This window comes from Oryx dammah, unplaced genomic scaffold, assembly GCF_014754425.2.
Source record: "Oryx dammah isolate SB20612 unplaced genomic scaffold, SCBI_Odam_1.1 HiC_scaffold_15, whole genome shotgun sequence".
Lineage (NCBI taxonomy): Eukaryota > Metazoa > Chordata > Mammalia > Artiodactyla > Bovidae > Oryx > Oryx dammah.
This window is the reverse complement of record NW_024070199.1, coordinates 21,733,098-21,750,705: the sequence shown is the minus strand read 5'-3', so window position 1 is coordinate 21,750,705 and position 17,608 is coordinate 21,733,098. Positions and strand designations below refer to the sequence as shown.

General features: G+C 37.3%; 1 protein-coding gene across 1 annotated transcript in view; it reads left to right on the top strand.

Moving 5' to 3' along the window:
- The window catches only part of ANO5 (anoctamin 5), a 98,912-nt gene that overhangs the window by 27,140 nt on the left and 54,164 nt on the right, over positions 1-17,608 (top strand). Inside the window, exons 5-8 of the mRNA XM_040255648.1 lie at positions 948-1,061; positions 7,425-7,493; positions 8,987-9,271; positions 15,888-16,001. Coding sequence (XP_040111582.1) covers positions 948-1,061; positions 7,425-7,493; positions 8,987-9,271; positions 15,888-16,001 — 582 coding nt within the window. The remainder of the gene's footprint in view (positions 1-947; positions 1,062-7,424; positions 7,494-8,986; positions 9,272-15,887; positions 16,002-17,608) is intronic.

Here is a 17,608-nt window from a genome sequence, read left to right as displayed (position 1 = left end):
TTAGCTCAAGCAGTTGGGAAGTTGTCTATATTATGGATTTGCATCGCAGGGTTAGAGAGATCACTGATATGCACTCTATCATCTATTTACATCATTCTAGGTATTAGATGTAGACGATTACAAATATTAACTATTACATATTACATGTAAACTTCCAAGAGGACCAAATCAGTCAAACTTAAAATCTCTTCTTTTTGAAGCTCTGATGTTTTTGTAGTTTTGAAAGGGGAGGAATTGATGAACTATACATGTGAAGAGTCAATTTGCAGATTTGACCAATTTAATGAGAGAATTGATAACACAGATTTAAACAATGGATTGATTTTGGCTCACTTAAGTAATTGATGTTGAAAAGGAGATTTGTATGCGAGTTTATTTGAATTGAAGCCAGCTAGCAAGCTAACTTGCTTTCTAATTTTTAGCTGCATCTTGATTTTATTTTAACCCTTCAAAATGTTAATTAAAAAGTAGCAGTTTTATGAAAACATAGCATGAGCATTAATTATGTTTTTGTTCTTGCAGTGTTCTTGTACTAATTCATGAATTAGTCTGTAATTAATTATACCCCTAAAGTAGTATGTGACCATGAATTATTTGTTGGACTAATTGTTATTTTGCTTAATGAAGTAACAAGTCTCTCTGAATATGCTTTTGGGATCAATGTATACATGTATTCATTTTGTAAATCTTGTAGCATTTTTATTATATGTGCAAGTACTCAATATGCTTAGTTTCATCTTGAGTCTTCATTGTTTAATATGTAACTTCTTTATGAATGTGACTTTCTAAAATAAGCATGATCTTCCATTGATGAAACCTCTGTCTTCATCTGTCATTTTTGGAAAATGAAATTAGTTGGTGACCAAATTTTAATTTAATTTCTTTCATTTTTTGCCATCTGAAAATAAAACTGTAATTTAAAGCTGTGCCATTCATGTCTCCTGCAGTTTAAAAAAGATGAACAAAGCAAAGATTCTATCTTCTTCAGAGATGGGATTAGGAAAATTGATTTTGTGCTTTCCTATGTTGATGACATAAAGAAAGAAGCAGAATTGAAGGCGGTAAGTATTTACAAGAGAGAGAGATGGGAACAATAATAAGAAGCACATTCCGTAATTTGACAGGGATGTTTCCACTGAAATTAATTTTGTAAGAGTTAACAGCCCCAGAGTATTTCTGGAAGCAGAAACTGAGTGGAAAGACTACAAAATATGCAACCCAAAAATGCATATGTAATTTCAACTTTTTTTTTTAACATTTTGGACAGTGGCTTCTTTTTGTAGCTCACCTTTGTTCTTAAATATGACCACCAGAATTTGAGGTGTATGTATGAATATAATATTTATCTTTTGTATTCAATTTCATTTCAGCTTTCATTAATCCATTCTATCTGAAGTAGCCTTGACATTATGTTCTTTCTGAACTTACATTATCACTTTCTAAACTTACATTATTTGTGTTTTTTTTTTCCACTTGTTTACTGTCTCCAACACCATAAAGTAAGTTCACAAAACCAAAGACTTTGTCTTTGTTACTGTGTGCTCAAATGCCTAGAGGAGTAGTTGGAGAATAATGGATGCTTAATAAATATTGGTTGGTTGGTTTAGTCCCTAAATTGTGTCCAGCTCTTTTGTGACCCCGTGGACTGTGTAGGCCACCAGGCTCTTCTATCCATGAGATTTTCCTGACAATACTGGAGTGGGTTGCCATTTCCTTCTCCAGGGGATCTTCCTGACCCAGGGATTGAACCTGGGTCGACTGCTTTGCAGGCAGATTCTTTGCTGATTGAGCCATTAAATATTTGAGGTGTCCTGCAGTCCATGGGCAGAGAAAGCAATGGCACCCCACTCCAGTACTCTTGCCTGGAAAATTCCATGGACAGAGGAGCCTGGTAGGCTGCAGTCCATGGGGTCACCAACAGTCGGACACGACTGAGCGACTTCACTTTCATTTTTCACTTTCATGCATTGGAGAAGGAAATGGCAACCTACTCCAGTGTTCTTGCCTTGAGAATCCCAGGGACTGGGGAGCCTGGTGGGCTGCCGTCTATGGGGTCACACAGAGTTGGACACGACTGAGGCGACTTAGCAGCAGCAGCAGCAGCAGTCCATGGGCCCTCAAAGAGTTGGATATGACTTAGTGACTGAACAACAGCAATGGGTAAGCATATAAACACACATTTACTAACATGCTTAACATAGGAAATAAATGTCCCATAAAGTAAAAAACTAGAGATATTATCTAAGTCCCTGTACATATCCCTCCCTGTCCTTTTCTTCTACTCTTTCCCTGGCAGCTCTTCCACCAGGGCACTAAAATTCATTCACTGTCACCACTTTCAGCTCTTGTCTGAATGTCTCTTCAAGCCTAGCTTCTCTTGGGGATTTGATGCCTTCCCCAGCAGCCCGCTTAAGTGGTGGCGGTTTTTCCCTGCAGACTGTTTTTCCGGAGATGGATGAATGCCTGCTTTCCTTGTATCTAGTTGTTGATTCCAGTCCATCCTCCCTTGCTTAGCCCTAAAACTCCTGAGCTTTAAATCTCATCAGCGTTATCACTACCTAGCACTGTTGCTACCCTTATTCTGTCCCTGATCTTCCAACAGGGAAGATTTTGTTAACAAAAAGTTTCTCAACAATTTTAGCTCCTGGTTCACTATTACTCTACACCCAAGCTCCTTTTTTAATTATTTGTAATCTCAGTGCATGTGTAGATGATTATTTTGGCATCCGGCCTCTCTGTTCCTTGAACTCCCTTTTCCAGTTATCTTAGTCTCTAACTCAGCTCTTCATTCCCCTAGAACTTGCCATTACTAATAGCTACAACTCTTTACAATCTCATTCCAAGTATCCAGCTGTCTGACCAATACCTGTCTTCCTTCAACTCAGCAGGACCAGATTAAATATAGTTATGTTAATCTTTTTACTGCTGCTTCTTATCTTTATGCTCTTTTTTATGCTTGTTCAGTTTAAACCTCATACCAAATTATACCTTATGGCATATGCCATCAAACCCCTTGATCCTCTTTCAGTCATACTTAACTTTGCAAAACAACTTCATTAAACCCAGCTGTCTACCTACTACATGCCAGAACCATGCAGAAAGAAAGACATATAACTCACTTACTGACTTTATCTCGTATTTGTGCCAATGGACCTCAACTAGGTCCTTAATGCTATCTGGCAGTCACACTTTACTTCTTTAAATTATTCAGTTTCCCAATCTGCTGGATGACTGTTTTATAACCTTTTCTCTCTCTTATCTTGAATGTATCCTCCTCATTTTCAAGCTTGGCTGACCACTTTTCTAAGTCACTGAGAAAACTGAAGCAAGTAGAAGAGAAATTATTAATTTTCATTACCATATCTGCCCCTCTACCAGTATCTTCATCTGTGTTATCTACCTTTCTTTCTATTACCACAGATGAGCCGTCTGTCCTTCTGTCTAAAGCCAAGAACTCTGCTTGTGTCCTGAATCCATTTTTAGGGATCAGAAAGACTACCCCAGGTTTGCTGTTTCATTAAAAGACCTCACAGGACACAGCATGCAGCCATACTCAGTGGCGATGATATGTTGCAATGAAATAAGTAAAGCAAAATCAGCAAAAGGAAAAGAACGCATGGGACAAAATCCAGAGAAAACCAGATACAAGCCTTTAAGAGTTCTCGCCAGGTGCAGGGGAGTCATGGGACACACTTGATTTTTCCAGTAACAGTGTGTGACATTGCACTGGAAGTGTTGACTGCTAGGGAAGCTCATTAATGGTGCAGTGCTGTAGGATTTTACTTGTCACCTTCTGCTGAGCTCATACCGATATTTCATAGTCCCGAAGGGAAGCAGGTGTTCAGTATAAATGACATAGTTTGTACAAAACAGGTGAAGTAAAGTCAGCCACTCTTAGTAGTTCCGAGAGTGGTGGGAACACTCCCCAAAACCAGTTTCCAAACACCAGAACCAACTTGCAGCCAGGCCTCTCTATCTTAGAGCAGTTTTAAGCCTGTTAAGCCTGCTTTTATGATTCTTTCTCCCTTAAACTGCATTTTGTGTTGTTCTTTACTGAATCATTTCTTTCAACAAATGAATGTGCTGTTGATTTTTCCTTATTTAAAAAATAAAAATTAAAAAAGCAAGAACAAAAACCTCTTGATCTCAGTTTCCCTGCCAGCTACTGTCAGTTTCTCGGTTTTCTTTTGGCTCAGCTTTCTCTTAAACCCATTCCTATCAGGCCTTAACCTCACCCACTCTGCTCATCTTTATATAAATGAATCTAGCGTTCAAGTCTCAACCCTCATTTTGCTTGACCTGTTAGCAGCATCTGCCACCACTTAGCATTCCTTTCTCTATGCTGCACATTCTTGATGCGGCTTCCAAATCTCCACATTCTTTCAGCTTTCTTATTTCACTAGCCACCCCTTTTCAATCTTTTCTTCTCCCTCATCCCTTGTGAGCATAGTGCTCTGTCCTTGATCCTCTTCTTGTCTCAATCTGTCTTGATTTCTTTGATGATACATCCAGTCTCACAGTTTTAAAATCTAAGACCATGTTTATGCTAATTCTGTTTACTTTTCCACTTCATACATCTTTCCTATATGGCTGTTCTGTATCTCTACTCGAAAGTCTTACAGAATCTCAGACTCAGCAGGTCTAAAATGAACTGCTGGACTTCTCCCCAAAGCCTGATTCATCTACAAGTCTTCCTTCTCTACAGTTATTTATCATATACTCAGTAGTTATAAAGGATAGAATTTATAGTGTATTGTAAATGGTCCAGTTAAATCACTTTTTAGTTTATATCCCTAGAAGGTAAATGTCATGGCAATTTGGCACCCATCATCATTTATTTTAAAAAAATGAATTATATGAAGAAACTCTCTTAACACTTCAAATTTTACATAATTTACTTTTCTCCACCTAAAATTTTCCTTGCACTTTTTTCTGTGTAATTTTTTCCTAATTTAAATGTGTTTTATATTTAGGAGGCTTCTATCGTTTGTTCAGTCAAGTTTGCTACAATAAATGTGTATGTACATTGAAGGGTTTTTATTTCTTCATCAAAACAGTCTAAGCCTTAAGCTTTCTCTTTTGTTTTTTGAGGGATTTTTTTTTAATACAGTTGTACAAGTACATAATTGGTAAAACTTGAAATACTACAATATTTGACAAGTAATTATCAAACATCGAAAGTAAACTCATCCTAAATGCATCAGCTAACGAAATGAATGCAGGGGCTTTAAACAATATCTTCTTTTTCTTTTAATAATTTTGTTGATTTATTCAAATGTGACTGTGCTTGGTCTTCATTGCTGCTGCACAAACTTTCCTCTAGCTGTGGCTATCAGCAGCCACTCGCTCCTGCGGGTTTCAGGCTTCTCGTTGCGGTGGCTTCTCTTGTGGAGGAGCACGAGCTCCAGGGTGCGCAGACTTCAGTATCTGCAGCACGTGAGCTTCCAGAGTCGCTTCTCCCAGACTCTAGCGCACAGGCTAAGTAGTTGCGGCACACAAGCTTAGCTGCTCTGTGGCATGCGGGATCCTCCGGGACCAGGTGCTGAACCCATGTCATCTGCCCTGGCGGGCAACTCCTCAGCACTGAGCCACCAGGGAAGCCCAGCCGAATTTTCTCTATTCGTAGATGAATGAGAATTATTCCTAGAATGAGATGAGGTCCGTCTAGTCAGCTTCAAGTATATTCTTTTTTTTTTTTTTATGTTAGTATAAATTAGGCTTGTTCAGATAAATAAGTAGATTGGAATAGAAATGGTACTGTTTTAGCAGCTTTAATCTTTTTGGGTGAACTCCTGAATTACAGCAGCAAATTGCAAAGTGATTTGTCATAAAGGTAATATTTAATGGTCAATCACCTAACAATACTTAGCTCAGCTTTCAATTTTACTGAAGTCAGAGAACTGGTGTCCACATGTCTCACAAAAGCATTTGTTACTGTAATGAGAGGAGGTTTTCACTTTTTTTGGAAGAAAAGCTATGACCAACATAGACAGCATATTAAAAAGGAGAGGCATTACTTTGCCGACAAAGGTCCATCTAGTCAAAGCTATGGTTTTTCCAGTAGTCATATATGGATGGGAGAGTTGGACTATAAAGAAAGCTGAGCGCCAAAGAATTAATGCTATTGAACTGTGGTGTTGGAGAAGACTCTTGAGAGTCCCTTGGACTGCAAGGAGATCAAACCAATCTTAAAGGAAATCAGTCTTGAATATTCATTGGAAGGACTGATGCTAAAGCTGAAACTCCAATACTTTGGCCACCTGATGGAAAGAACTGACACATTGGAAAAGCCCCTGATGCTGGGAAAGATGGAAAGCAGGATCAGATGGTTGAATGGCATCACTGATTCCATTGACATGACTCTGAGTAAGCTCCAGGAGTTAGTTATGGACAGGGAAGCCTGGCATGTTGCAGTTCATGGGGTCACAAAGAGTTGGACATGACTGGGTGACTGAACTAAACTTATTCACTTTTTAAATACTGATAATGTACTTTGAATGTCCTTCTTGCCCCTTGTTTTTTTGTTTTGTTTTTGCTTTCCTGGAGGATTGCAGCCTGCTTTTTCTTTTGGTTATATAGGAGAAGGGCAATTGTGAGAAATATCAGATAGGGGAGAATTGTTCATAAGCATATTTTCACATGTTGTAAATGTTGGATGTTAGAGAAAAAGAGCACATTAAAATTATATTCCTTGTAAAGTTTGAAGAGCTCTCAAGATGGACATATCCATTTGAAGATATGTCCTGTGATATCCTAGTAAAACCTTTTAAAATTTCATTTACTATTTTACATAGTTACATCATAATTTTTTACATTTAAGTCACAATTGCAATTTTTCACACTTGCATAAGGGTTAACTCATATTTGAATTATACTCAAATCACAGTTACAATTTTTCACACTTACAGTTAAAGCCAAAAGCATTTTGAACAGTTAGTTATTGTTTTAAAGCTCACAAGTAATGATTATTTGCACTTAATTGAATTAAATTTAATTTTACTTTTTCTGAGTAAAACTATTCTTCATGATTAAAAAGTCATGATGATATTTTGCCTGAAAATTGCATTAAATATGTCATTTGTTTAAAGTGTCTGATATCTTTGTAGGACTGAGTCTTCCCAACTAGAAGTGTAATATCGAAATGTTTTATTAATTTAGTAAAGTTTTCTGTATTTTTTTTTTTTCAGAGAGCAGTCCTGCATATTTCCTGGAGATTATTCCTAGATATATTGATTTTTATAGTTATAGTGTGAATTATAATACAGGTGAAAAGCCATTCATGGCACTCAGATGGGGGTAATACATAGATTGCTTTTATATACAACCAGGGAACATCGGAAGGCCCAGTCATTGTGTAACAAGTTTGTTTATCACTGGGCAAATAAAAGTATCTTACAGAATTCTACTGATTTGTTTTTCCATAGGAGAGAAGAAGACAATTTGAACAAAATCTCAGAAAAACTGGTCTTGAGTTGGAAATTGAAGATAAAATGGTAAATGTAGTTATTAGTCTATACCAGAGTCTTGGTTTTTTAAGTTTTGTTTCCTTGTTCTCTGACCTTTGACTGACTAGACTTGTGTTTGAGAGCAAAATAAGTTTTTCTGCTTACAGACATTTACACTGGGGTTGATAGGGCCTGTGATATTCCAGGTAAATAACTAGGTCAGTGCTCTGAAATTGAGATGATGAGTGATGAGTGGAATGCTTTAAAAATAGGCTTGCATAGTTCTCATCAGGATCCAGAGAAAGTAAAGACATGGTTTTTGTTTCATGTCTGTCTCATTTTGAAGGCGGCCTGTCATCTAACACCTTGACTAGTTAACCTGGCTATCTTGCAACACAGACTTTTAGTTGAGGCCTAGACATTTTTTTCTGTTCATTAACATGACATTTTTTCCCCCTAACCTAGCATTTACTTGTTTTGAATTTTTTTCCAAATTGCTTTTAAAGACCTATTTCAGATCCAACCCTGTCCATGAAATTCTAATACTCTAGTTCTAAATTAATATTCTCTACTTCGTATTTAGTGCTGATTTTTTTCTTACTAAACTCTAATACATATGAATTATACCACGTATTCTATCTGTAACTTAACTATTCTCCTTTGTAATGAACTGTTGTTACCTAAAGTTCTTCTTCTAGGTAGAGGCAATACATTGAAACTGGGTAAGAAGAGCAAGTACATTTTATACTTTGTGTATATTTCTCATATATCCTAAGCACAGTTCTGAGCTAATAGCTAGTTATTAAAAACTTAAGAGATTGTCCAGAACCGCATGTGTTTCTATGGATATCAGGCTAGTGCACGTTGACCCTGAAATATATATATTTTTTAAATTCTCACTTTGTTTTCCTATGTCTCTTTCTTTTTCACACACATGAATAATGTGTGTGTATACATGTGTGTGTGTATATGTGTGTGTGTGTTGTTATTTTTAGCTGCCAAGACTCTTTTGCAACCCAGTGAACTGTAGCCCACCAGACTCCTCCATCCATGGGATTTCCCAGGCAAGAATACTGGAATGGGTTGCCATTTCCTTTTCCAGGGGATCTTCCCAACCCCTGGATTGAACCTGTGCCCCTCCTGCATTGCAGGCAGATTCTTTACCACTGAGCCACCAGGAAAACCCACATATTATACATATATATATATATACACATGTATCTCGTGTATATATATATATATATATATATATATATATGAGAAAGAAATGGCAATCCACTCCAGTATTCTTGCCTGGGAAATCCCATGAACTGATGAGCCTGGTGGGCTACAGTCCATGGGGTTACCAAAGGGCCAGATACAACTGAGCAACTAAATAAGAAGAAGGTATGTACCACTGTTTTAAGCATTACTTTTCTAGAAATTTTGCTGAAAGTTTTCAAAAAATTGAAAATGCTGTGACAGCTTTGAGGTTTTGTAAAAATTTTCTTTCTTTAATGAGTTGAGTAATCTTTCCACTATTTTGCCTCCATTTTCTACAGAACTCCGAAGATGGAAGGACTTATTTTGTCAAGATCCATGCCCCTTGGGAGGTGTTAGTTACTTATGCCGAAGTGTTGGGAATCAAAATGCCTGTTAAGGAGAGTGATATTCCCTCAGCTGACAGAACCCCTTTTAGTTGTATGCTTGAGCCTCTGAAGCTCCCAAGGGATGTGAAGCATCCTTCTCCGGATTATTTCACTGTTCAGTTCAGCAGACATCGGCAAGAGCTCTTCCTCATTAACGATGAGTCAAGCTTCTTTCCATCCTCATCAAGAAACAGAATTGTAGGTAGAGAAGACCTTTGGGTACATCCCTTCAAGTGTGCTTTTATATGTGTACATGTGCAATACTATGACTGCAAGGTGTTTCTGTGTAAATTTTGATGTGTTCCACGATATTGGGCAGATTTGAATGTCCATCTTGGACCACAGAACCCTGTCAACCTCCCTACTTCTCAAACTGTTTAAAAGTAAATAGTTGACAGTGTGAATATAGCAAAGAGAGGCCTCATGCAATATTGGGGAAATCACTTAATTAAGACCTAGAGGACTTTGATGTTGTAAGATTTCTGTAAAATCATTCTATAATTTTAGCATTTGGTTTTATATATTCAGTGCATATTAGGAGAAATATTGGTCATTCCAAATGGAAATGAAGTGTTTTAATTTCTTTATATATGGTGTTGACTGGAAAAAAAACACAACCTAAATGTTGAGAATTATGTTTTATTCAGGGACATTGTCATAGATTATAGCCTCTGAGAAACTGTTGCAAAGAGGTCATGGAGGACCCGGGATAAAAAGGAGTTTTTGCTAGGAAAAAAAAAAAGAACATGTAATGGAGCATTAAAAGATTACTGCTAATCACAAAATGCAGATATCTCAAGTTAATAATTTTAGTGCTTTTCTGGGTATGGGAAGATTCAGGAGTCTGGGCTTGTTGAAATTATTACTTTGATATACCTCTTAACTATGTAGGACCTGTATCCTGCTTTTCTCTCTCCTGAATTCCCCCTTGTGGCATGGCTGCAGTAGTTAATGGCTTGTTGGCAGGCAACATTCTTTGTTGATTGAAATGGAAGGCATTATTTTATTTTGTCTACAATAGACAGCATTTGAGAAACATCAGAGCTTTTCCCTTTCATTTAAAACCATTTTCAGTCTTTTTTATAATAATATTTCCTCCCTGGTTGTAGTCCTAGAATCTAAATTTCTCATTAAAAATCTCTCACCATTTCTTTGTCCCTGTTTCTTCTTGTTAAAATAAGAGTAATGCCCACCTCATAGGTTACCCTGAGAATTAAATGAGTTAAGGTGTGAATGACTTTGAATAGTTTCTGGAATGCATGAGGGATTTACTAAGTGTGAGATCCTATTATTATTGATGTGACTTTAGAGGAAAAAAATTCAGGTTCTTTGTTACTATGTATCTCTTACTTTGTTACTATGTATCTATTACCTACTAATGAAATCACCAGGTTTCTAACAATGACAAGAGTCTTCTTGAGATTACTTACTCCTTCCTTGAGGAAGGAGAGACTTCATTCCCTTTAGATTCACCACTGCTGAGTGTCTAAGAAGGATTTTGATATAATCATTCTTCTAGTCCCTAGATCTGGTTTTTGAAAAATTCACTGACAGGAATATTAAACAAAATGTAATACCTAGAATTTAAATAAAAATGCAAATCAACAAACTAAAAGTTTTCTCCCGTGTCTTACCTGGATTAAAAAGCACCAGTAACAGGAACAGCAGATCTAAGAGGCAACATTTAAGGGGATGTTGAGCACATGGCCTGAAATCAGAAGGCCAGGTTTCAATTCCCAAGTCTACTTTATAAACAAGATAATCTGTCTTAAAACAGAGAATGGTAAAGACTAGCGTTATTGGAAAGATCAAATGAAAGACGTACATGAAATCCTCTGTAAACTAAATGCTTTAAAAAATTGCTAGCAATAGGCAACTGAACTTATACGAATAAGTTAGTAACTTGTTCAGGTATAGAAAGGTCAGTACTCATTTAGCTTTACTTGTTTTTTGTCACGAGTGCTATACGTTGGGTTAATTCAGCCTTAAAACTCAACAACTTCCCCTCCTCCATAATGGAGCAATACTGTTCTTGCTCTACTCAGGAAGTTATTTGGAAAACTGATGTAGGAAAGACCCTTCCTTCCTATCTTCAGCTGGAACACTGTAGTTCGTGTATGTATATAAATGGTACAGTGTTACAAGAGCCTCTTTCATTGGTACAGGATTTCATACTTTTCAAAGCATCTTTACAGTCATCATGATATCTGAGCCTCACAATGTGTATTTCACAGATGACCCCTCTGTTAGGCTTGGCTGTACTATTTGCCACATAATTTCTTCTAAGTTCATCTACTAATTGAAGTGTTCATAATAATAAAGCTTCTCGTATATCTATGTGAAGCAGATAGCTGCAACTTGGGACCAGATGCCCAGACTACACTCCCGTATAGAGACAAGGCAACAGCGATGCTGCCTTTCTTGATGTTTTCATTTGAAAGAGATGGTTCCTAGAAAGCTTAAGAAAAACATTCCTGAATTAGAGAACTGGCAAAAAGTTTATTTAGCTTTTAAAAGGATTTGCATACATCTCTGAGAGAAGACAAAAAGAATTTATAATTATAAGTCTCTGAAGGAAATGCTCGAAGAATTGGCACCAGGGAAATGTCTGTTCTTTCATTCCTTCCTCCATCCCTCCATCCTTCTGTACTCTCTTTTTTCCTTCCTTTCTGTCTTTCTTTTTTACTATTTTGACATATACCAAATGCATGTATCCAAATTTGTATACTTCTCAGTCATATTTGCAAGTATATACTTAAAACAGTGACACCTCAAATGTGCAAAATAGTCTTGGGTTTCCTTAAAATACTATTACTGTTAATAATAGCAAGTATTTAAATCAGTTCAGTTCAGTCGCTCAGCTGTGTCTGACTCTTTGTGACCCCATGAATCGCAGTACGCCAGGCCTCCCTGTCCAACACCAACTCCCAGAGTTCACTCAAACTCATGTCCATCAAGTCGGTGATGCCATGCAGCCATCTCATCCTCTGTCGTCCCCTTTTCCTCCTGCCCCCAATCACTCCCAGCATCAGAGTCTTTTCCAATGAGTCAACTCTTTGCATGAAGTGGCCAAAGTATTGGAGTTTCAGCTTTAGCATCAGTCCTTCCAATGAACACCCAACACTGATTTCCTTTAAAATGGACTGGTTGGATCTCCTTGCAGTCCAAGGGACTCTCAAGAGTCTTCTCCAAAACACAGTTCAAAAGCATCAAGTCTTCAGCACTCAGCTTTCTTCACAGTCCAACTCTCACATTCATACATGACCACTGGAAAAACCATAGCCTTGACTAGATGGACCTTTGTTGGCAAAGTAATGTCTCTGCTTTTGAATATGCTATCTAGGTTGGTCATAACTTTTCTTCCAAGGAGTAAGCATCTTTTAATTTCATGGCGGCAATCACCATCGGCAGTGATTTTGGAGCCCCCCAAAATTAAGTCTGACACTGTTTCCACTGTTTCCCCATCTATTTCCCATGATGTGATGGGACCAGATGCCATGATCTTAGTTTTCTGAATGTTGAGCTTTAAGCCAACTTTTTCACTCTTCTCTTTCACCTTCATCAAGAGGCTTTTTAGTTCCTCTTCACTTTCTGCCATAAGGGTGGTGTCATCTGCATATCTGAGGTTGTTGATATTTCTCCCCTCAGTCTTGATTCTAGCTTGTGCTTCTTCCAGCCCTGCATTTATCATGATGTACTCTGCATAGAAGTTAAATAAGCACGGTGACAATATACAGCCTTGACGTAATCCTTTTCCTATTTGGAACCAGTCTGTTGTTCCATGTCCAGTTCTAACTGCTGCTTCCTGACCTGCATACAGATTTCTCAAGAGGCAGGTCAGGTGGTCTGGTATTCCCATCTCTTTCAGAATTGTCCAGAGTTGATTGTGATCCACACAGTCAAAGGCTTTGGCATAGTCAATAAAGCAGAAATAGATGTTTTTCTGGAACTGTCTTGCTTTATAGATGATCTGGTGGATCTTGGCAATTTGATCTCTGGTTCTTCTGCCTCTTCTAAAACCAGCTTGAACATCTGGAAGTTCACAGTTCATGTATTGCTGAAGCCTGGCTTGTAGAATTTTGAGCATTACTTTACTAGCATGTGAGATGAGTGCAATTGTATGGTAGTTTGAGCATTTTTGGCATTGCTTTTCTTTGGGATTAGAGTGAAAACACCTTTTCCAGTCCTGTGGCCACTGCTGAGTTTTCCAAATTTGCTGGCATATTGAGTGCAGCACTTTCACAGCATCATCTTTCAGGATTTGAAATAGCTCAACTGGAATTCTATCACCTCCACTGGCTTTGTTCGTAGTGATGCTTTCTAAGGCCTACTTGACTTCACATTCCAGGATGTCTGGCTCTAGGTGAATGACCACACCATCATCATTATCTGGGTCGTGAAGGTCTTTTTTGTACAGTTCTTCTGGGTATTCTTGCCACCTCTTCTTAATATCTTCTGCTTCTGTTAGGTCCATACCATTTCTGTCCTTGATCGAGCCCATCTTTGCATGATATGCTCCCTTGTTATCTCTAATTTTCTTGAAGAGAAATTTACCATCCTGTTGTTTTCCTCTATTTCTTTGCACTGATCCCTGAGGAAGGCTTTCTTATCTCTCCTTGCTATTTTTTGGAACTCTGCATTCAAATGCTTATATCTTTCCTTTTCTCCTTTGCTTTTCACTTTTCTTCTCACAGCTATTTGTAAGGCCTCCCCAAACAGCTGTTTTGCTTTTTTGCATTTCCTTTCCGTGGGGATGGTCTTGATCCCTGTCTCCTGTACAGTGTCACGAACCTCCGTGCATAGTTCATCAGGCACTCTGTCTATCAGATCTAGTCTGATATTTAAATAGCACTAATATTTAAATAGCACTCACTATATCCTAGACACTGTTTTTTGTACAACATAGTGATTCAATACTTTTGCTGGTTATGCTCCATTTAAATGATAAAATACTGGTTATATTCCCTGTGCTCTATAATATATCCCTGTATCCTATTTATTTTGTATATAACAGTTTGTATCTCCTATTATTCTCCATATCTCACCCCTCCCACCATCCTTCTCTTTATTGATGACCACTAGTTTGTTCTCTCTGAATCTGTTTCTTTTTTGTTATATTCATTGATTTTATTTTATTTTTTTTTTAGATTATAGGTATCATATTCTATATATTTTGTCTTTCTCTGACTTATTTCACTTAGTGTACTACCTTTCAGGTTCATCAGTGTTATAGCGGATGGCAATATTGAATTCTTTATTGTGACTGAGATCTATACTTTCAGATCTATACTTACCCTTATAGTTTTCCCTTTTGTTATTACTTTAGGATCCTAAAGTTTAAACACAGGCCTTCCATATTCCTCTTCTGTTTCATAAATTGTTATCTGAACTATTTATCCTCGTCAATCCTGTGAAACAAAGTACTTACCAGGTGAATTAACCAAACTTCAATTGGACTTCTTTCTTCCCCCAAAGACTCTGATGTACCCATAACCTCAGCCAGTGTTGGCATGTAGACTAGCCCTTCCTTAACACAAAGAAAGACACTTCCTGAACCTGGCTTACTTCTCCGTGTTCCCATCTCTCTCTATTGCAGTAGTATGCTTCATTCTCTTCCTATAATCCTTTAAAGTCTTTCCTAAGTCTAAATTTGTTTTTATTTGACAATACCATGCTGTATTTATTAACATAGCTTTATCATAAGTCTTAATATCTGGAAGAATTCTACTTTGTTAGCTCCCCAATATAGAGTTCTTTTTGGTGAATCTTTCCTTGGGAAATAATCCAAAATATGTAAAATAGCTAATATTTATCACATTATTTATAAAATTAAAACTACCTCCCATAAATTATCATTTATTTATCAAGATATAAGTATTAAACAGCCCTTAAAATGAATAACTAGATTAGATAAAGATTCAAGAATGACAGACCTTGCACTCAGCAGTTCCTTAGATAATAAAATGCTTAAAATGTGAGGAGGAGAGAAATAGACCCACACAGTGTGAAAAAGGCCGAAATCAGAAAAGCAGAAATTTTGAAAAGTTTCTGAAAGACAAAAAAACAGATGAGATTGAACTGACAAATATACAAGAACACAGCCCAAGGAAAATATAGAGTTTTATAAAGGATAAGACTGATAAAAATTTATAAATGATCCCATAGTAGTTATATAGAGAGGAATGATCTTCTTGAGTTAATATACTCATCATCTTGTGTTAATATTAGGAAAAGGCCCTGTATAAAACATCAGAGGAATGAATTAGGAAGCATGCAGGACAACTTGGCCAAGTGTCACTTCTACTCTCTATTACCCTAACTCAACTGTTAGGAGCAGTGATATTAGACTCCAACTTAAAGCCCCAATTATACTATCAATTCTGGTACAAAGAACTCCCAGAGGAGCTTGGGACATGAGAAGAAAAGATAAGTTATAAGCCATTCTCCCTCTCCCTGAGGGAATAAGGAGCTCTCATACCCAGGAGGCATGGTACCTATAACTCTACACAACCCCACCTTCTGCATCTTCCCCCAAACAGCAAGGGGAAGATTCCTTCCATTACCAGAGTCTATCTGCATTGAGAAAAACTGTGTGTGTGTGTATGTGTGTGTGTGTGTTTAGTTGCTCAGTCATGTCTGACTCTTGCAACCCGATGGACTGTAGCCTGCCAGGCTCTTTTGTCCATGGGGATTCTCCAGGCAAGAATACTAGAGTGGGTTGCTATGCCCTTCTCCTGAGAAAAAGTTAAATTGTGATTTTAAAAAATGTGGAAAGCATACATTTCTGAAAGGTGTATCTATGCTTATCTCATAGGTTTATTATATTCTCTCACGGTGTCCTTTTGGCATGGAGGATGGGAAGAAAAGGTTTGGCATTGAAAGATTGCTAAATTCCAACACTTACTCATCTGCCTTTCCACTCCATGATGTAAGTATATGCTTGGTTTTGAAATACTGAGCCTGTTTTTGCTTTCCCACATTCAGAGGCTTACTTGTTGGGAGACAGAATCTTCCATCTGCTTCCTTTTTCACGACAGGTTGCTTAATCTCACTTACGTTGGGGAAAATCCCTTGGATTCCCTAGGTCCAAGCTGAGAACTATGCTGAAACACATAGTTAAAACCTCTCCACATTGAGGTTTCAATGGAAATTTATTAAAACATCTTTACATTTATTTGCACATGAATTTTCTTTAGAACCCATATTGAAAATGGACATTATATGATTAATAAAAGAACATTTTAGAACATAACTTTTGAAAATTTGTATTCAGATATTTTCTTTTCTTACTTGTAAAGTTTTAAAGTTGTAAAGGACTTAAATTGCATGCATTCTTGAATTCATTCATCAAATGTACAGTTGGCTTTAGTTATAATGTAAAAAATTCCATGGACAGAGGAGTCTGGTGGGCTGCAGTCCATGGAGTTGCAAAGAGACAGACATGACTGAGCAACAGAGGACGCATCTTTGCAGAGCGTTCTGTTAGGTATTATTGGAACACACCATGAATCCAGGCTCGCAGGCTAGGAATTTCTGGGAAGTAAAGCATAAATACAAATGCAAAACAAGCTAAAGACTTCAGTCCATAGAAAGATTCAAATAACTGAGATTGTGCAGAAGGATTCCTTGGGCCTGGCAGATCATGTTTAGTTCAACAAAGAAGTGACATTTATATCATGCAACCATTCAACCAAACCTACAGCTTGACTTGTCAACCAAGACAGCCTAGTTTCTGGGGGTATCTGAGAGAAATCTTTCCTTTTGGATATTTAGTGTTTAAATTTCATCACCTGTTATCAGCAGGCATTATTTGGCTAAATTCATGTGAACTACTTAGGATCATTTCCTGGAGCTTTGCTTTCCTTTGTTCCTGTTTAACTCTTCCACAGTTATAAAGGCTTTTTGATGATGATCTCTTTTTGATAAACACATACCTTTAGAATATAGAAGAATTAGCTATTTCTGTTTAAACAAGTGGCATCTTAATCATTGCCCATGTTTTTGAAAATTATATTGCTCTCATGGTTTCCAAAAGCCCAAAGGCAACCTCTTTCTTTTTCAGCTATCCTCTGTCAATATTTATTCAAGTGTTAGCTGTTGACTCTAAGTCTGTTCAACATTGGTTAGTTGATTATCTTTCCTATGTTAGCTACAAGGGTATAGAGGAATTTTCCACAATGAGTGGCAATTCTCAATACAAGTATCAATTGAGGTGAATTAAACTTGTTTTAGTGAACTCCCCCCAGAGCCCCCCCCCCCACACACACATATTTTTTTCCCCTGGGCCCAAGAACTTCTAGGGGATTATGTATTTTAAACAATGCCAAGACATTTGATCAAGTAAAGAGATCTATAGTAGTTTAATAAACACTTTGCAATGCAGTCTTTGTACGTCTTTCTTCACCAATGGGTTCATTCTTTTTTGTGTGTGTGAAGATTTTAAAAAATATTTTCAGTTCCTAGCAAGCAGAAAAATCAGTTTCGTTGACTTTCATCTTTTTAAAAAATATTATCTATATTTATTTGTGGTTGCAC